The sequence below is a fragment of the Cynoglossus semilaevis genome, chromosome 16 (assembly GCF_000523025.1).
Source record: "Cynoglossus semilaevis isolate Cse_v1.0 chromosome 16, Cse_v1.0, whole genome shotgun sequence".
NCBI classification, from domain to species: Eukaryota; Metazoa; Chordata; class Actinopteri; order Pleuronectiformes; family Cynoglossidae; genus Cynoglossus; species Cynoglossus semilaevis.
The window spans coordinates 6112738-6134738 of NC_024322.1; the positions used below are offsets into that span (position 1 = coordinate 6112738).

General features: G+C 39.5%; 1 protein-coding gene across 1 annotated transcript in view; it reads right to left on the reverse strand.

Annotated features, from left to right (window-relative positions):
- Positions 1-21885, reverse strand: part of ppp1r9ala (protein phosphatase 1 regulatory subunit 9A-like A) — a 23708-nt gene extending 1823 nt beyond the window's left edge. The window contains 18 exon segments of the mRNA XM_025063958.1: positions 1-33; positions 901-1017; positions 3754-3949; positions 4202-4273; positions 4358-4415; positions 4500-4824; positions 5425-5576; positions 5759-5879; positions 5964-6060; positions 6736-6965; positions 7683-7736; positions 7831-7989; positions 8944-9073; positions 9274-9378; positions 9533-9653; positions 10102-10234; positions 18364-20400; positions 21584-21885. The exon segment at positions 1-33 is cut by the window's left edge and continues 9 nt beyond it. Coding sequence (XP_024919726.1) covers positions 1-33; positions 901-1017; positions 3754-3949; positions 4202-4273; positions 4358-4415; positions 4500-4824; positions 5425-5576; positions 5759-5879; positions 5964-6060; positions 6736-6965; positions 7683-7736; positions 7831-7989; positions 8944-9073; positions 9274-9378; positions 9533-9653; positions 10102-10234; positions 18364-20208 — 3948 coding nt within the window. The 5' untranslated portion in view covers positions 20209-20400; positions 21584-21885.
- Positions 21886-22001: the final 116 nt, after the last annotated feature.

A 22001-nucleotide genomic window follows, 5' to 3' on the forward strand; every position in this document is an offset into this window, starting at 1 on the left:
TTTCCCTGTAGGTCCAGGTTCATCATTCAGAGTCTACAGTGCACACAGAAGACAAACACTTTTAAAAGACAATTGGGTTTTCCAAGAGGCCACAGGGGGGCAGAAGTGGTCAGTGCTAATCCAATAGCAGGATGATCCCTGGTTTAGTGGTCCGACTCCCTGTGTCCGAGTGACTTTAGTTTCTTTCTTGCTGATTGACCATAATTTTGACTAATTGCAAAAGATTTTTTGTCCCTGTACTAGAACAGTGAAGGAAGATGAATGAATACAGTTTTCTTAGGCAAGGAGATTAGTTCATCCTCAACTGGGAGTAAACGTGTATTAATAAGAGTCAGGGGGAGCTGTGCATAAAAAAAAACATATGGTGCACATTCTGCTGATTAACAAACTTGCGTTTCCAATTCAACAAGTCACTGCAGGAAAAAAAACAAGCGTGCAACAACAAAAATACACAGATGCATGTCAGTGTGTGGTTTTGTATTTTTTTTGTGTGTTTATGAATTTCAACAAAGAACTGACTTCTGTAATGACTTATATGATAAAAAACAGATAGTTAAAAAAAAAAAAAAAGCAGGCAGCACAGCAGTCTACAATGTTGTACAGTCTGCCAGAAGCTCAAAAAGAACATGAAGCAATGGGTGACAGTCGTAACAGAAGCAAAAGTACAAACTTGTCATCACAGCTGATTAAGGACAAGCCGAGCCGTCACACAAAACGGAACAGCTCTATTTCACTCACACATGCAACTCTCTTTCATCTGCTCAGCTGGCATTTATTTTGCCAACACTTCTAAAAGTGTCTCGTAAGCCTCAGAGAACATGCTGGAGAACGTCTCCTTTCAGCCCACATCAAGGCGTCCTACATTGGCTTATGTGATGGTACAATAAGGAAAGCACTCACCTCGCTGGAAGAGAAGATTAAAGTGTGCGAGCGCCCAGACAGATTGGGTTCAGCAACTAACCCAAAGATGTCTGAACTGGGACTGGCAGCGTTAGAATCATCTATGACTGAAAAACTCTGGAACAAGTGGAAACAAGGAACGCATTTACTCAAGTAACACATCAGCAAACAACACTTGGATGAGAAACAACGGACAGGCTGCATGAGTTCTAACAGTAGAACTATTCTACTCTACTACTGAATTTGTACTAGTCAGTGATCTGGGTTACTGTGTTACATCAATGCAGAAACGTTGGTACACTTTCTCAACATTCTAGAAAACCTAAAATCTGTAACTTCACTTGAACTTCTAACAGGAGTCATCTGGACTGCTGTCAGGCAGGTCTTTGAAGCCACTGTATTGTGTTTTGTAATTTGTTCCTTATTTTGACATAATAAGGAACAAACACATAAAAGTTCTGGCAAAAAATGTGTCAGCATTTCAGAATGTCATTTTAAGAAGTTCCAACATTAGATTTAGCATCAAGGCTAACTTCTGAAAAGATAAGAATTGATAACATGTGGCTAGTAATATTTCTCACACCTATAAACATATAGGTAAAAAAATTCTCATAATTGAAGTACACATGTTGTTATGTATTTATTCAAATGTTATTTTACCTCTGTATAGCCTAAATGATACACAGGGGTGATGCAAAACATTTGTTACAAAACTGCAGTACTTCTACTTTAGTGTACTTTAGAATCATAGGTTATTGTTATGTATAGTGTAATACATTGTAGTATAGTTTCTTAACGTTAGTAGAGTTTAGTACTTTGCACTGTAGAAGAGCTCAGTATGGAGTACTTAGGACTTATAGTAATTTGTAGTATAGTTAAGTACAGACTGCCTTAGTGACGTTTTGAGTACGATGAGATGACATACATAATTAGTTTTTTTTGCCAGTTCAGTAAAAGTTCAAGTGAACTTTGAAAGAACAGATTTTAGTGTGAATTTCCTTGTGTACCAATCATCAAATACAGATTAAAGAGCAGTGAGAAACCTGTGGTCATCGACAAGCGAATAGTTAGAGGGAAGATCGAGATGTATGACCTACGACGGCCGTCAAAGGTGAGCCCACTGTGAACCAATCCACCACCAACTACAACAACAACCACTACATTTAACTACGACAAACACAAAGACCAGCAGGTTGTCAAGTTTACCGTCTAAAGCAGCTGAATTTTCCACAGACAATTGTGGGTTAAACACAGAGTCAGGGCTTTTGCACCAGTTTATATGAAATCTCATGAAAAGTTCAATGAATGTAGTTGAGGAATTTCCCATCTGAGGTGGTATCTTCTGGTATAAAGGTCAGTGTTGCAGAGAGAGATATTTCTCCATATTTTACTTTGCTGGTGCAAAAAGTCCTACGTAGATTTTCCCTATTTTATCTAATACAAACGGAGGACTACAACAACCACACTACAGTGACAAATGAGGAGCTGCATTTGTTAGTACTGCTCTAACCGGTGTTCTAAAATCAAAGGGGTAAAACAGAAAGTTGTATACTGTACCAAATCTAATGATCGACTGAATAAAGAAGACCAGGAGAGATTTGTCTGTTTGAAGGAAACATGTTTCAGTCACATGAATGTCCAGGCAGCACAGCAGTGAAAATGAGTTGTTCTGCGGTGCTGTTCACAGCAGAACAACTAAATCCCTGCACTCTGTAACGGCTTCGCTCGGGTTCAGCTTATGTCTTGAACTCATTAAACAGAATGGTGGAAACATCAGCCTGAACCACAGCCTGTATGACAGTGAGCCAGCCGTTTCATTGGGCGTGTTTCATCTGTCACTTTTTTTTAAGAAATCACTGAAAAGCCACCAAATCCTCCCTGCTGGCTCCTGCAGGCCGCTCACATGTGGCTTCAGTTTGTGTAGCCACTGCATTCTGTAGTTGATAGAGCAGGGAAGTACAGGCGTGCGTGTGTGTGTGTGTGTGTGTGTGTGTGACACCAGCCTACACATATTGTTTTACATGGTGTTTATACAGTAGATGGTACAGTGTGTAAAAACAGGGAAAAGTTGTACACAGTTCAGAAAAAGGACCAGATTTTCTCTGGTCCATTCCTATTTGTTTGGACAGTGTGTGTGTTGATTTTTTTAAGATACACATTGCTACATAAGTGTGCCGACTGACAAGTAAGGTAAGGGTACATTGGTATGTCTTAATAAAAATGGCCTGGAAGTCTTGATTCAAAAGATGGAAAGCATGAATGGTCGAGCTTGCCAAGAAATTATGGTCAATTCTGGGCTTTCAACTTTGTGGGAACAGCTTGGGAGAGACACTCCAGCATAACTGTGTTCTAACTGACCAAAGCCAGGTCCACAAGGGCAAGGTTGGTTGAGCTGGTTGTGGAAGAACTTGAGTGGCAAAGAAAGAAGCTCAATTTCCAACTTCGTCCAACAACTTGAGTTGGACAAGAATGGAGACTGTGAGCCAGACCCCCTCTCCTAATATCAGTTTCAAATAAAGACTCCAAATTATTCTAGAAATCCTTCCAAGAAGAATGGAAGTCATCTGTGCTTTAACGGTTCGACTTCATTTTAACTATTGACTACTATGTCATAAAATCTGCTGTAGGTCCAAACAGTACAAGGCAAGAGAAAATACTTCTCATTTTACACTCTGTAATGTATTACCTGACAGAATATAAATCAGTGTACTGTGTTAGCTGGTGGACGAACAAGCTTCAAGGTGGTGACTGCACTAATTGTACCCCAGGTCATAATTATGTGGTTGCAAAAATAAAATAGATATCTGTAGAAAGTCAGATACCTTGTTGCTAAAAAAAAGGAAAACCACATACTTTGTTTTTACGATCTTGGCTTTGTTCGCTGCTTGTCTCAGTGGCTGTGTAGGGCAAACTACTGCTGGAAGACGAGGGCTCCCTGTCTCTGTCCTTATCCCCAAACCAGGTGAAGGGCATACAGGTAGGGATGGAGGTCATTGATTCTGCAGGAGACAGATTTCCTCCAGACTCCTCCAGTAGTTCAGCTGAACCCCTGAAGGTTTGAGGAAAAAAGAAATGACAGTAGACTGACACAATGACCTATGATAGATACTATAAGTATACTACATTACACTACCATATACTACACTGGACTGTAGTATTACTACTAATACTACACTATATATATATATATATATATATATATATATATATATACTGTATAATACATTTAATCTACATTATATTAAAATGTTTCAGTTGTTGTGATGTATAAAGTACTTGTCTCTTGTCAGTTTTACTCTACCTGCTGTCCAAAGATGCTCTCATCGCCTCCTTGTCATGTTTTTTTCCTTTACCACCTGACTTCCTGAGGCCACTGTAAAAATCATCAGTAACATTTTCTCAGTAAGCAGTAAACGGTGAGACTTGAAAATAAAAAGTGATTTCTGTTGAAGCCTACCCAAAATCTGGAAAGCGTCTCTTAGGTTTTCCTGCTGGTGAAGGCTCATTTGAGTCATCTGAAGTGAAACCAAAATAACACGTTATCAGTGACACCGTCCACCAGAGCTGTTGCTGTCTTTGCTGCAGAGTTTTTCTCAAACCTTTGGACTCTTTGCTTTTTCCTTTGGACTCCCTCTTCTTGACGTTCTGTGCAGGTCCAGAGGGGGACTGTGGTGATGAGCTGTCTTTAGGAGAAGACAAAGAAGGACTTCCACTGCTTTCAATGCTGTCTCCAAGAGACGGCGATAAGGATGGGCTGCTGCAGAGATCCCCCTTACTTCCAGAGACATCTCTGGCCTCAACTGGCTTGTCCTTCTGTCCATTTCCAGGGTAGCAAACATTCACTGGGAGAGCTAGGCTCTCCTGGATGGACCTCCTCCTCCTGGGGAGTTCCTGTTCCTCCTGCTCATCCTCCTCTTCAGTGTCCTGTAGAGAAGAGAATACTTATTTAGAAAGAAAAAGAACGATAAAATCTAAATATAACCGAGAGTTTTTGTGCAATGATCTTAATGGATGATGTGCAAATACTCTACAGTCCAGTGGGTCCTGTACATGTGTATGTGTCACTGCATTGCAATATTTCCATTTTTGTGAAAGTATAAATAAATAAAGGTATCTGTTTGGTTTAAAAAAGAGAAGAAGTGAGATTATTTACTTGGTTTGAGTAAATTGGTTAATCACTGATACTTAATGTTCCAGATTTCGCTGCGATGACCGTTTTACTGTATCTTTTGTCATTTCTTTCAGCTACTATAGCCCCTTGTGGAGAGGTTTGGTTTTACAGAAAAAAAGTTTCAGTTTTGGATACACTATTGAACATCCAAGGTCGCAGCATCGCTTCCTTTCTCACAGCTTGGAAACAGATCAGGTGTTGACGAGTACCGTTCACTGATGATACTCAATGCTTTGTTTTACTTACCGTGTTAAATGTGTTGTCTTTCTGACAAAACAAATGCTCTCATAACACAAGACAATCATTCTTATACATTTTACACAGTGTCATTGTCACATTTGTTCCCAGCTGACCTGGGAAATACTGGAAGCTCGTTTAAGGCTTTCCTTCAGTTTGTTCCGTGATGGAGGCTGACGCTTGGCTTTCTGAGCCAGCAGGCCTTTGGCTCTGTGTGCGCTGGTATCAAGGCGTTCAGTTTCAGGAACCAACTCACCCCAATGATGCTCTACAGTTGAGGGGAAAAAAGGAGTCAAAATATTTCAATGGATTCTGTAAAACTCTATTAAATATTTACCAGTTTTAACAAGACTGTATTATTAGTTGTTGAGTTTGATCAGGTATAATTTAATGTGATCGTACAAACATCTGGTTTAAATTATATTAATTATATACAGGAGAGCTTCTTACCTAGCAGTGAGTCCACAGACTGTGTGTTGGTGATTGAGCCGTGGCTGCTCAGTCTCTCCTCTGCAGCAGAGTCCTGAGCACTGTCTGCAGACAAGGCTCCTCTGGACTCCAGAACAGCTATCTGCGTTCACATCAGCAACACAGACTCATTAGTGTTCTCAAAATATTTGAGTCATGAGCATCTTTTTCGGACCCGAGGTCTTACCCTGTTCTGCAGACTCTCCAGCTGCTCCGTGTACCACTTGTCTTTTTCATCTAAACTCTTTTTCAGCTCCTCCTCTTTCTTCACAAAGTCTATTTCTCTAGGGAGGAAACAAGAAAATGTGGTTTCCCATCAGACTTTTCAGCTTGTAAACAGGTTTCATTACATGTGCTCATCCCAGAATTACTTTATTATACTGGCACATATTTATCTGGCCCCTTTATAGTGATATAACCTTTAAATAAAGTGTTAAAATGTAAAAATAAATACATACTACAAAACAACACTAAGCTCAAATGCTATGTTATGTTGATAACACTGATAGGATAACAGTCACTATCTGGATTAACGTTTGCCTACCAACCCAAAAATGCGTCAACTCAATATGCGTTTTACAACTAATGCTTGTGATACAACCTTGTCAAGTATCTGGTATCATTGTGATAAAATGAGTGTGAGTGGACCTTAATCTTTGTTGCTCAAGAAATGTCAACTTCTCAACACGTTTGTCTCATTTTATATCAGAAACAATGTGATCTTATTATTCAGGCTTATCTACAAAGCTCAAAATAAAGACTTCAACCTTCAAAGCTGTGAACAGTTTTCATGATCATTCTGAAATTATAAACACATAGGTAGTGTTTCTTGAGAGTATTCTACATTGCCTTGAAATGCACAAGTCAGTCTGGGCTCCACTTTATGCCAGTTAGTCATTCAAGTCAATACCATAAAAGCAATATTCAGTGAAGCTTTAATGACAACTGGACAAACTCACTTCTGTTGGTAGTCTTTCAGCAGTTTCTTGGCCTTGTTGTACTTCTTGTCCAGGGTCTCGTACTGAGTCTGTGTCTCCACTAATTGGTCATTGACATTCTTACACAGAGCCTGGGCTTCTAGCCAGTAACTCTCCAGCTTTAGGATTTTCTCAGTGCTATCTTCAATCTTTTGCTCCAGTGCAGACTCTCTGGCTTCCCACAAGGATTTCTCCTCCTCTGAAGCCCTAAGCTATACAGACATGACAAATATAGGTGTGTAACAAACTGATTGGATCAACAGTTGGTTTAACTTATTGATTATGAAACTATTTTCCTGAACAGTTCACTAAAGAAAGAACACCGTTCTTAGCTCAATATTGTACTAAAGATTCGTGAAAATGTGACTAAATTCAATATAATTAACTGTGACAATAAAACACTGTTTAAGAATTGTAATTGATAAGAAATTACACATTCCATTATCAACATCACTCTCCTGTTGGCTTACTAATTAATGGGTTTGTTTGCTGTGTGAGAGGTTCCTGGGCGAGCCTCTCAGCCAGACTCACCCTTGTCATCCAAATCCAAATTATAGTGGATGGATATGTTATTGTGTAAGCAGGTTGACACATAACTTACACTGACATTAACACAGGGCTGGACCCAGATGAGTTTAATGTCACCCAGGGGATTTAAAGCAGAGAACATCACAATACAAGTTCTTCCGTGTGAGTCTTTAGCACTGTCTCTACGCAACTTATAAAAGACAGTGCAGTGATTGTTTCTGCATGCTGTAGTGTAGGTATTTCCCTGTTTTTTTTATATTGAAACAACACAGGTCTATTTTTTTGTAAAAATGCAGCCATACATACAGACTGCCTCTGCCTTGACCCCATGATGTACACACTATAAATGTAGCACGGACTAATGTTGCTCATCTCAGCTAAATGGGTATTTATTACCATACCTTTTCTGTAAGTTGATTTATTTCAGCAGTAGCAATGTTGTTTTTAAGCTGCAGCTGTGACAAAAAAGAAAAGAAAATCATGTGTTATTAAAAACCTTTTATGATCACTGCTTTTAAAGGACTAATGTTGCCATAGTGGTGGCGATACCTCCTTGAACTTGAGTGACATCTGAGAGCCGTCCATGTTGGTTGGCATGAACAGAGATTCGGACTCGGGCAACTCAAACACCTCTACGGTTCTTCCGGGAGAGAAATTTGAGCCAAGAATCCTCTCATCTTCGCAGTCCTGGTCTTCAAAGTGCTCCTCCTAGAATGCCAGTGTTACACATGCCTTCAGGTCGTGCAACAGTCACACACCCTTACAGGCGCAGGAAGCTCAGAATGTGTCAACAACACTCCCAGTGGTACAACTCACCACAGTCTGACAGAAGGTTTTTATGAGTAAACCAACATGAGTAGACTAGATCAAAGCATAAGGGGCTGCACAAAGTTAAAGCTCACTTTATACTGTGCAGAGGATTCACTCTTTAGCAAGTGACTGTAAAAATACATGCAACACAAAGTGTGTTGAGTTGTTATGATTTCCAATTTTGATTAAAGAAACAAACTTTGTTTAACTAGATTTTTCATAATTCATTTACTGGTCTAGTGACATGTTATTGGTAATATCTTTTATAATACCACCAGCCACACCAACAGTTGCCGTAGAAAATATTGTCATTTTTTCCTCATTCTCATTTTGTGTTTGACATTTTTGGGTGTTGGTAAAATTAATCATGTTTAAATTCTGCACAGTAAAATATTACACAATATATATATATATATACATATAATATATGAATATAACACAATACGGGCAAAGTCCATACACTGGAATGTAAGATACTGTAAAATACAGGGCATGAAGAAAGAACTACCTTTGTCACAGCCTTCATCCTCACCCACTGTATTCAGTGCTCAGGCTTTTTCCTCATAAAGACAGCGTCTTGTGGTCACTTCCCAAAGTAAACATTTCACAACTCGGGCAGACAGCGAGCAGTACAATAAACACTTTATAACTCAGAAGAATGGTGACACATGTTATTATTTAATGCCAGATGCTCACTTCCTGATTGAGCAGGGTGAGGTTGGACTGGTTGTGTCTTGTCATGTTTAAATGCATAAGAAATTGAATCTGATTGATTTCAACAATTAACACAGTTGTACTAATTAATAACACACCTGATTTGAATATTAATATTTTCAAGTGTCGTTAACTAACCTCCTCTGTGGAGTGCTCGTAGAGATCATCATGATGTTGCTGCTGCTGATTCTTCTCCTGCTCCAGAGTCTCACTTATGAGTCGTGCAACCTCACTCTGTGTTCCCGGCTTCTCACGTCCAATAAGGAACCTGTAATTTTTAAGGAAACACCTTGAAAGGACTGTTCATTCTATGGAATGTTTTATGTATCTTGGTACTGTCTTCCTATGGTAGAGTCTTGGCGTTTAACTGTCATGTCCTGTCACACGTGGCTGCTTCATGACACCATCATTAATTATTAACATGTCGCAACCTGTAACACACTTATGTTTTATGGGCTTGAAGCTCACCTCACTGTGCCTTTGGTGTTCTTCAGGACGGTTGCAGCGAACAGTTGCGTCACACCTACAAGACTGATACCATCCACCTCCACTATCTGGTCATTCACCTGTATGCTGAAGAGATAGAAGACAGAGATTAAAATAAGTGGTTTTAAATGTATTTCCTTTTCTGCCACATTATTCTGTTAACAATCCATCAATAGAAATAACTTCCTACTAGTGAGATCTTTGTGCAAAAGATCAAGTGTTTTCCTTGGTTTAAACTCACCGTCCATCTTTCTCAGCTGCTCCCTGCTCTGTAATAGTTTTCACAAAAATGCCAAGCTTCTCCAGACCTTGGTCGGCTCCAACCCCCATTCCTATGATGCTAATACCAAGTCCGTTATCTCCTGAATTCAGAAAAAAGAATGTTTCAAAGTTGGTGGAAAAATCTGCACACAAGGTACACATCACACAATACACGTTGCACAGGCAACATAGTATTTTTTCAAAAAGACATGTGCAGCGTCACTGTGGCTGATTGACAATTAGTACATTTTTCCAAACCAGGAATAATAAAAAACAAAAACTGTTTCATACTGTAGCTGCTGCAAAAGCATTCATGTCTCTCTGTCCTTGTTCATATGTGTTCATATTCTCAATTATGTGGCTTACTATCACAGTCAATTTTTGATACTATCTTTCTTGTTACTTTTCTATTTTGTCTTTGTTGCTACACTATAGTACGCTGCTGTTTCACATACAAATGATAGATCAATACATAACATATCTATCTAAAATAAGAGTTCTTACACAACAGTTATAAATTCTTTTGCCTTTAAGGAAAGAAAAACACACCTTTTTCAATTTCCACAGGGAACACATCCATCTTCTCTACTCTCTTCTCCAGCTCGTACTCGGCAGAGGCTGCGACAGGGTCCACGTCATCATTCCGTCGATCGTAGTCCTCATTAGAAAAGGTACTGAAGACCTGTATTTGTTTAAAAAAGTTAATAGTTTAGGTTTACAATTTTACATGTAAATATGTAGACCTCATTGAGAAGTTGGCAAATTAGGGTGTACTTTTGGTGGACTGAATGAAAAACACATTAATTTTTGGCAGATCCCTTGTGTTACTTTGGACCATTATACTGGCGGTCAGACACAACCAGCTCCCCAGTTCACTGATTGTAAAGCACAGCAATCAAAAGTTGAATTGCTCCTATGTCCACAATGTTAATGTGAGGTTAATGGGTAGAAAATGTGAAAGTAGTAAATCCAGTGTAGTAAAATTTGGGATTAAAAAGAGCTGCATATGCTGTTAGTGCATATTTTATCTAGTTATTTTAATTATCACTGAAACCCCCATTACATATTCACCAAGCTGTAGAAAAATAAGTACAATTAAGGAATTAGTCAAAGTGCCTTTGGCAACAATGGCCTTTGATGCCACTGGATAATAGCAGTAGTCTGAAAATCTGAGCCATCGCCCTGACGCTCTGCCAAACTTGTAATGAGCCTGAGCTGGCAGAGATATTATCCTGTATCCTGTTATTCTATTTCCAAATGATGATGAAGAGCTGACTAGGAACACATGCAGCAAAACCCTAAATCACGTTCTCCCTAATTGTGATGATTCACCAAAGGGCAGAGAATACAACATGTTTTACCAAATTATTTAAAAAACACAGTTTACAAGACAGACAGAACCCAAATAGAATGCTCCAGAAAACAACATCAACAACTTATAAAACCTTGAGATAGTTTTCAACTTCGTAACAAGCACTAAAATTCAACATGCTTTTGATGTTAAAGCTATTTTCACACAAAGATTAGATTTTATTTACTGAATTCCACACGTCATCATCTGACTTCATTTGAACCTTGTTGATCAGGTCATTACCCTGATGATTGCACAATCATTTAAAACTGCACATGTCAGTAAGTCACTCACATGACCTGACTTTTGTTACCTCACAAAATGCCTTTCACACAGCACTTGGTGTATTGTCAAGTATATATCACAATGACCAAACTTGATTGTTTGTGTAAAATAAATTATGAAAAAGTCGGTGGTGTATATGATCCAGCAACTGTTCTCTGGTTGACATTATAAAGCGTAAGCAGCATGTGAGCGACGTGGAAAGTAGGACACAGCTGGAGAAAAATAAGCATAGAAAGCAGCAAAGGTCAGTCTTAAAAGACGAGACAAGTGATGTCATCAGAATAGCAAAACTAAATGTCACCTAAAGCTAAGGAAGAAAACGATCAACTTCTTAACAGCTGACACGGGCAATAAGGCAGTTAGCAGTTAATTAAAGGATAAATTAAAAGTAAGAGGAAGTGACCTAGTAGTTAAGGTTGGAGTATGTTGCTGGTATTAATCTCTAAATCAGTTTATGTTCAGGAAACAGAACCAGGCTGGCAGTAAAACCAGCCAAGGCCTTTTCTTTTTCCTTTTGTCTAATGAATATGTTATAAGTGCAATGTTAAATAACAGATATTAAGATTTATTTTTAGAAAATTCAACCAAAATTTCCTATAAAAGGATTTAAGATTAATTCTCTCATTGAGCCCCTCAGATAGTATCAAGAAGAAGTGCCATGATCCATCCTCAAATAACCATTTATCACTTACATTTTCTGCCAAAAGAATAACGATTGCAGCTGTGGTTTGCAGGGAAACACTGTCTTGTCAATGCTCCTCCATCCCACAAGAGCTTTCACAATACCTGGGTCTCGACGTCAACAGAAGACATTCAGGGACTGCAGTACATAAACACAGATGTTCTGGGCAAAGAAATAATACTCAACATCAAACAACTCAGAGCTTCATTATGATATGACATAAAACCAACATGTCTATAGGAAACGGCTCAGGTTCCTGACCTTGAGTTACCAACATAAAGCCTTGCCCAGTCATTGACAGTCGTAAAGTGAGTTTAAAAAAATGACAGGACTCATGACGGAGTTAATGGTGACTATGCTGATAATTTGCTTTTCCTGGATTGCTTTGGAATCCAGGTTTAACTGCACTGGTTGATTATATGGAGCAAACGAGAACTGTCTTGGAACTTTGACCGTGGAAAAATTGAGAATGTGAGCAAATAGGAAAAAATGAGCTGCAGGTAGGCAGAGAGGAAGAATAAAAAAACTGAATATCTGCTAAGGCCTGAGCAGTTTTACATTGATATATAATTCACATCTAATATAAAAGTACTAAAGTTGAACTTTGAACTTCTTGGGAAGTTTAAAGATGTGTGGCAACCTTCAAAATCAAAGCACAGACTTAATTAAACTAAACTGAAAACCAAGAGTCTTCCAGAGTACAATCAAATAGCTTTAAAACTAAAATAGAGGGGAACCATTTTTGTACACTGTAGTATAACGTTAACTTAGATTATAGGATTATAGGAATTAGACCATTGGCGCAAGGATGTATGACGTAATGACATGAATATTTTCACCCTGGGCAACAATGTCTAGGGTCTAGATCTTAGAGCATGTCAAGACTCAAACAATTAACAACAAATAATCTCCTCCTCCCTCTGTCTTTGTGTCTACTCTTTATGTAGCCTTTGGATGAGACCCAGATCTGTGCAGATAATGAGTCTCCAGCATAAGTCACTGCATTCAACCTGTCAGAGAAAATTACAATATCTATTTCTGTTTTTACAACACGGTGTTGCTTTTCACACACATGCACGTCCAAGTAGTATCACAGCTGTTGTGTGAGTGTGAAGACATAGATTACATGATTCAGTGTATGTGCTGTTATTTCTCTCACACTGACTTCATTTGACGGAACAGTACAAACAAGCACATCATGCACACTGCTACACTTCTGTGGTATAGGATGGAATGCTATTCATGGGGCCTCCTACATCCATCAACCCAAGAAAGTTCTTTACCCCTTAGATTCCTCCTCCTCCTTTAAAACCTCAACAAGATAAACAATAGGCTCACACCCTATGACTATATTTTGTGTGGAAAACAAAACATAGATTTACCAATGGAGGTGAGGCATTTTGTGCCGCTAACCTCATTAAACCAATTTTACACTGACTCCAATAAGCAGGCTAGACAGACTGTGCAAGAATAAGTATAATCCATAAGGATTCAGGCAGATTTAAATAGCTTTACAGAACCAGATGGAGCTCAACCTTTATTAAGGCTGAAATATGTTTCTTCTTCAGAGAATTTAGTGATTAAGGGGTGAAAATGTAGGCTAATAGAATAAAGGCAACGTCACAGTGACCTGATACTGAACAGCAGTAGTGTTGTATCCCCCCAACGCTCAGCAATATCGCCTGTTGCCATGGACATTGAGGCCATTAAAAAACAATGTTCTGTTCTTTTCTACAGGCATTGTCTTCTTAGCAGGAAAGTGAAAAATCAAGGTCTTAATTAGCAAAAAAAGTTCTGCACAGTGTTCCCAGATATCAGATTTAACATCCATTTCCTTGGTAAAGAGAACTTACTTCACACATCTGTCTAACACCAACAAGTAACAGACCAACAAAGTACTAACAGTTTGTCTTTGAGTTTATACAGACCAAAGTATTTAATGTGTTTCAATACCGATCTTCCCCTTAAATTACAGGTGTGGTCACTGGGGTTGCACTGTGGGTCAGGCTAGGTGTGCCACATTTTAACTGCTTTCCAAAGTACTCCTCTTCTTCTGCAGTATGTGTGGGCCTTTGATCCATCTTCAGCAACTGCAGTGGTCTGTCCTCTCTATGAGAACTCACATGCCCACACCCAAATTGAAACCCTTTCCATCGTTCCCTCATTCCACTCCCAACCAACTGAATACCAGTGTGGGAAATGAGTCAGCAGCTGCAGAGACATGACTCTTAGGTGCAGAACAACGGCCCACCACTCGAACGAGGTTCTTGTAATGTAAAGACTATGGATTCATATCATATTAAACCATGTTTTGAGTGAGTGAGCTGAGGAAAGAGAGGTGCAGGTCTTACAACAGAGTAAATGGGAAAGACGGCAATGGGTCCATTTTTTGGGATCCTGTGTAATACAAACAGAGGGGGAAAATGAAATGTGTATATTTTACTTCCTGTAAGCATGCCCACAGTTTTCCACACCTCCCAGCTGCCAACCAAGCAGCTGACTGTGCATTTACAGCCAGCAGTCTACCCAAGTGTACTATTTATTCTTGCACAATAAAAATAATACATTTGATCAGTTATTGGGAACCTTAAAGTGAAATAATTGATGACAACATCTCATTAAGGGAAACTTGCTTTTGGTTTGACACCTAATAAAAAAAAAAGACTGATCGAAGACTGCTTTACAGAAGAAATTCAGTAGTTTGTAGTGCTGTGTTTTTCCAAAACAACAAGGTGAGATATGTTTTAACTTCCCATTTTACATTTACTTTTTGTGAATTATTACAAAGGAAATAATTGGTTATCGGTTATACAAATCTGCTTGGTTCAATAAAGCCACAATGTAAAGTAAAAGAGGCAAATTCAGAACATCAGCAGTGTTCTGTTCTGTTTCAGAGTGGCATGATTTAAGCTATAAATAAATATTCACAGACTGTGTAGGCTAAAACAGAGAGGAGACCCAATTCTTTTTGTTAGTGGTGTTAAAACAGAGGGGAAACATACAGCTGCAGTGATGTGGAGTTTGCAATCAATATCTGTAGATAAAACAACAAGTATTTTGTGTATAAATGTGTGAATAAAAGTGCCTGAAAGAGCAGAGTACCAGAACAGAATCAAATTTCCAAGTGCAAACATGAACAGGCTCAACAGGTTTATTTATGAAATGCTCCAAAAACCTACATTTGTCCCACTCGAGGGTGAAATGTTTAAAACACATTTATTCTAACGTTCATTGAAATCAGATAGTCTTCATTGCTATGTAGGTCTGAAATGGCATAATGAAAACCTTTAAGTCAATGTCGGACAACCCAAGACTCATCAACCCACATGGAGCCCTAAATGAAAGCATTGAGCTGGTTTAATTAGTATTCCAACCAATTTTGTCAGATAGTCAACAAGGCCAGGTGGCTGCTGGGGAAAAAAGATCCTACAAGAAGAGGGCCTCTCTGATGCTGCTAGACTGTGGGTGGAGTCCTGCCAGAGACATTCCTCTGGACAGCAGATGACACATTTCAGATAGGAAGTGGAAAGCATGACACTACACTATAGGCTGATCTAGGAGACCTGAGAATGAAGCCTATTTTGTCTTTCAAAAATCATATACATTTGTACAACATTTAAACTAATAATAACTATTACTAGGCATGTATTAAAATGTAAAATAATGTATTTCAATCTATATCTTCTTCTTTCCAGCCCATACCTGGTAAAACATCTGATCTAACCAAGGGCTGAAATTTTAAAATATATAGAAACCAATTGAAGGCTGCATAGGTTTGTTATGTTTGTGTAATGGTATGTGGACAGGACACTTGTCCTGAGTGGATATAGAAGTGGCTATAGAAGATACAGCCTGACAGGAGGAAGCAAAAAGATAAGACCAGACCCTTTCAAAAACGTTTCTCATGTAACTACACAGAAAAGTGTCTTTGTCCCTCAGCAGATAACACACCTAGAGCCGGGAGCGTTAATCATTCATAACAGTTGGCCTTTTGCCACAATTCAAAGTAGAACTGAAATACAGCCAGAGTGAATCAATGTTCCAAAGATCTTTCCCAAGATAAAAATAGATATGATCCATAGTTCCAATGTTACAGGATATTTGTGTTGGTATTAATAAGAATTGCTTACCTTAAAAAACACAGAGAGTGGTTCTACACTCATTATTAACTTATTCGTGCTAACAGCAGTGAATGTAGCATTTCAATGTCCAATCATATCTTATATATCATATCTATATATATTTTTGGCAAAAACGGACCTGAGAGAGCAATCCTGGAAAACCTGTTTCCCTGATTTCACACATTTAATTATATATATTTAATATATATTTGCAATGCTATTTCAACTTCCATTGTATTCCAACTTAAATTGCTGTTTAAATCATACTTTCAATCATTCTTAGGCTGATACAAACTAAAACTGGACTTGTACTCTTCTTCACAAAGAGGACCTTTCTTCCTCTCAACACACCTCCACTGTCAGAAGAACTCGGGTTACACAGGGAGCTAGCTCTGGTGTGGATCAGAAACACAAAGCACTTCTTTTTTTCCACAGTTGGCTATGGATAAAGCATAGCGTTGGCTGCGGAGGATGACCCTCTGCTAATGGGAGGCCTCTGATGGCCAGGCCACAGGTAGAAATGTCAGCCAATATGTGACTTAGCTGGATGAAGCACTATTAGCAGACATAGCACATTGTTCATTGTTGGAATCATAGCAATAACACACGTGACTGTTTTGACAACCATCTCTATTAAGGTTTTAAGCCCGTGTGACAATTTAATTACATTGGCAGAATCAACTAGTATTCAGTTCACTCACACTGATTTCACTGCCTACACTACATGCCATTGAAAATGCACAGACAACACTTCACAGCCACTTTTTAAAGTTTTACAATGACACATGAACTAGTGACCACACAAAAGCAGGTATTTTCCTCACATGAACTGGTGACCACACAAAAGCAGGTATTTTCCTCTAGATTGTGAGCTGCTTTGGAACATAGTCTGCCATGATTGTTTTGAACTGTACAGTTTGTTTATCTGTGTCAGAGCTTCACTTTGGATAGAGGAAGTGAACAGTTATTTGCGTCCCCTCCACCCCAGGTCAACTTCTGGTCCCCTCTCCCAGGACCCCCTGCCAGGATGAGTGAAATGAAAGGGTGGCAGGGGGTTCCACACCCTGAGATAACAGCATATTTTTTAGGGCCTGGACAAACATTGAGCTGTGTAGACCAGAGTGCAATGGAAGGGACTGTTTTCTTCCAATCCAAAAAAAAATTTTTTTCCCTAATGTTTATTTTATTGTAATACACCACAACAGTGACATTGTCACCGTGGTTAGCATTTAACCTATGTACACTTGCAGAGTTTATAAACCCTGCAACACCAGGCATTGCCTCCCATACATTTGACAGACGTCTATGAAACCTGTTCGTGAAAACCAACAGCCCCTAAATGTAAATGAAATGAACAGAACAATCAGTTAGGGAGAGCCCAGCAGATGGTGCATATTTAAACTCCACAGACAAGTCAACTCTAAACCAGAAGCACCTGGAAACAACATGGTCACACAGACCGAACATATCAAGCAGCTGACAGCAGTATTGTTTTAATTCAACAAAGAATAACCAGTGCACGTTTAAATAATATCTTTAACAAAAGCTTGCATTAACCTGTAGTGTGCAGAAATAGCTGTGACATTCTGGTTTGTTGCCCTTGAAGCCAAACATATACCAACCCCACATGGCCTTGGTTAGTTAATTTTGTCAAAAAATCAGTATTGTAAAACTATTTTTGTCCTTTTTGGTCGAGATCTACAACTCTTACGTATAGTACATATAATATCATACATACATACATATAATATAAACAGGCATAGAGTATGTAGAAAAGATTATATGGATGAAAAACTTTTCACATCCAATTTGGACAAACTAAAAAATCTCTCACATATGTGATGTGTGAATCATTTAAGAAGTCTGTCTAAGTTGAGGAACAAAAAGTGCAGTGACCAAGGGGTGACCACAGTTCCCTACTGTATAGTTTATGATTTCACATGTCTTTGTCTCACTCCTGCCCTCTTTCTGCCGTGACCCCAATTTCAGAAGCTTTTATGCAAACATTGTTTCCAAAAATAACGCACACAAAAGATGCCACCTCACAATCCCAATCGGCCCAGGTCCCTTCTGATTTCTGGCGAAACTGTAATGGTAAATTTGTCCAAATAGCAAATTAACACACCACTAGGGTTTCAGAAATCCTTCTTTAGATTCATGCATACGTGATTGTATAACATAGAAGTTGTGACATCAATAAAACCACCATAAACACAGTCAGCTGTTACTAAATCAAGTAAAGGGAAACGCCCAGTTCACACCATCGTTTCTGAGTCAGTGAGACTGGTTTGTAATGATAGGTCTGTGCAACTTGTTTTCTGTGGTTCAGGTGAGCAATAGAGGTTCAGATGTAAACAAGATCGAACACTCACCAGAATTGGATCAGTGGAGAACTGAATTTTCCTTTTGGGGGGAGGCTCCTCCTCATCTGACAGAGCGGGGGCTTCGTAGATGTCATCATACTCCATGTACCTTTGATCTGCATCATCCTGGTCCTCCTCATCTTCTTCTTCCTCCTCCTCATCTTCTTCTCTAAGGATCTGGTCTACATCCCTGTCATCTACAAAGGCTGCGTTCTCAATGCCATACACCACTGGAGAGGCTCGCTCCAGGATGCTCTGGCCCACCTGTCCATCCATCTCAATCTCCTCCTCTGCCACTTCCTCATCTTCCTCATGATTATCATCCCCATCTTGACAGATGATTATACTATCTTCTTTTACATCAAACTGCTTCCCATCCTCCAGGACTCTACCTTCACCTAATGTTTCTGCTGAATTGTAGGTCTTTTTGGAAACACCTTGCATTGAGACCTGCTGGGAAAAGTTGGGACTTTTTTGCAACTTCTCTTCCTTAAACACATCATCTTCAGCATTCTCATCATCATGTTCCTCGCTCTCTGAAGACTCATTGTGAACAACTACTAATTCTGCCCTTACCATGCCACCCCCCTTAGAGTCCAGTGATGGATTCTGGCTGTGCAGCCTCTCACTTGTACTATTATGTGACTCACTGTCATTACTTCTGGAGATAGTTTCAGAGTTCTTGGCTCTGCTTGTGTTTTGAAAGCCACAGGCGGACGGAGTCTGCTTCACATCCCTTGGGGGTGGACTATGTGGTTTGCCATCATCCCCTCCAACAGATGTCCTGTTAAATCCATCATTAGATGATGAAGAGCACTTGTAGCCATGGTTGATTTCAGTTTGCTCTGTTGAAACGGGTTTCTCAGTGTCATCAGCTGATGGAGAACCACACTTATAAGATTTGGCTCCGCTACTCAACCCAGATTTTGACTGTTTGTTGACAACACTTGCCATTTGGAATGTAACTTTGTTAGCGGTATTAGTTACAGGTGAAGAGTTAGTGGTTTCTTTGACAGGTGACATAGGTTTTTTATGCGGCGTCTCTCTTGTTGGAGAGGTAGGCGATTGTTCAGCACCACAATTTTTGTTTGCAGAAACCACTGCTCCCTTTGCAGCAGGTAGGTTGTTCTCTTCAGAGTCAGCCTCAGCCATGTAATTTTCCAACCTCTTGGAAATTGGTCCAGCATTCAGTAAGGTTCTTGATGAATGTTTTTTCTCACCATCAGCCTTTTCATCTGGTCGACATTTAACTGCTGATGTGGGAGTTTGCTCTGGTTTGATAGCGGTCTCCGAGGATCCCGATACTCTCCTAATGTTTTTGCCCTCATCAGAGGCACTTCCAAAGGACAAACGATTCGACACTCTGTTCGGAGACTGCTTTTCAGCTGCAGGCTGGTCTTTGATGCCTCTTTCAAAGAGTTTTCTAGTCACAGAAAACTTTTCTGCCAAAGCCACTTTGTCAATCTCAACATCCTCCCCCTTGGGTGTTTTATCTAAATTGTGTATTTCTGGGCTTGTGGAAGTGTTGAAGTTAACTCTTTGAGTGTTTAGCTTTGGTGGCGACACCTGCGGCACATCAGGCTTAACGGGTGATTTAACCTCTTGGCACTCCTGTTGCTGACCATCCATCTGCAAGAATATATTCTTTATCTTGTTCACTCGGGTTCCAAATGGCCTCCCCCTTGAGTCCTCCCGGGTGTCACTGGAGCCATTTGTGTATGATTTGGCACCACTCTCAGATTTTGGCCCATCAAAGGTGCATTTAATTGCATGGAAGTCAGACTTGTAAGCATTTCTGTGGGGAGAAGCACTGCGCAGGGTCCTTTCACCTACTTGTTTTTCTGCTTTGATCATTTTTGTTTGTGTTGTTTGTGAATACAGCCAATGTCTGAAAAAATATTTTTGGGGGAGACTGTAGCTATTTGACAGATTTTTTTTTATTCCTCCTTTTTTAGACAAGTGGTGTCATGGTCAGGGTTGGTGTCTTTCTGGAACCCTGATGTCAACTATGCAGTCACGGTGAAGTCCTCTCCACAGAGTAACAGGCTGCAAAATAAAAACACCAGACAGCATTACCTCTGCAGCAGAAAATGTTCAATAATATTGCTTTCCTTAGTCAGAATCCCTTAAGGTCATATCCTTCCAATACATTTTACATTGATATTTGGTTGGACTTAATTTTATGATTTTATCTATTTGTACCACATTTGATTAACTAATAACTTGAAAAGTTAATGTTCTTGGATCATCTTGCTTGAAATTTCCCAGGTAGAATAGGACACACTCACATAGAAAAGTTTTAGGAACAAGTGATACATGTTTACAGGGTTTGGAATTTAATTGTTTGAATAAAGCCAAACGTTGGACTTGAAAATCTTTAAAATAATCACACAATGACAAAGCAGTCAGAGTTCAGAAAAGGGGAATGACGTATCACATTTCTATAATCTTTCAGAACTGAAGTATTCCTACAAATTTTAATTTAGCAAGCAAAATCTTTTCAATATTCTCAAATTAAAAACCTGAGTTGCTTCATATTCAGTATTGATCTTTGTCTGTTTTTCTATATGACAATATGAGGCATTATTATTATTCACAGGTAAACCCGGACTTTGAAACGCAAACTCGCAAAGTTAATGTTCATGGGGACATTCTTTCTTAAGTTATACAGAATGAAGCATAGTATCGTATCGTTTAAAGTTGACGTTAAAAAATGACTATTCTTGGGGTTTTACTCTTCTATTTGGCCCCAAAACTCTTCCGTACGTGTGTGCAATATGTATGTTGACTTCACGTAATTGTGAATTGTAGTCCTCAAATAAAATAAACTTTAAAAAAACGTTACATTTTTTTGTAAACTGAGAGTAAACATAATTAAAGTCGGTATAAACGCTGGTAAACGACAAGGAGCGTTTGTCAGAATTTCGATAGTTATCTGACTTGTGTTCTCAGACAAGTAACTCGCAACCCAGAAAGTGAGTTAAATTAACTTCGAACTTTTGGTGAACTTAGTTGACGCTGTAAAGACCATTGTACTTGGTGAATTCGCTTCGAAAACGCGACTGCAAAGATAGTAAAACGCAACGGGAAAACACTTGAACCCGAGCCGACTGTCTTTCTCTCTCACTCAGAACAATTCATTGTGTTTCAAGCAGCCGTTGAAGAAGTACACACTAACTACAGCACAACAATGTTAACACAAAGGTTAACAACTCGTCGACTCTCTCACCTCTTACTTTCCTTCATCGTGTTTGACAACGACACGCAGACAGCCGAACAAGCCGCGACGTCCGGGTTATTGTAGCAGGAAAGTCTCGTCACTTCTACTCCTCGCTCAGCGCCATCATTCCCTGCTCCAGCGGCTCTTTTCCTCCTCCTACTCCCAGACCTGACGCGGGCTGCGCGAGCACGTGCGCAGTATGTCCGTGTGCGGTGCGCGACCCCGACTCCTTGTGTTCACTGCCGATTCGGGGGCGTGCGTACATTCCAGAGCTGTAACCCACCACCACTCAGCACTTCTCTCTTTTCTCCATTACCTCCTCTTTTCTTTCTTTTTCTCTCTTTACTGCAGAACCACAGAGACTGTGGGAAAGAGCTCAGTGTAAACCAAAGACCTCTGCTTATGTCTAAGGGCCACACATACAAAC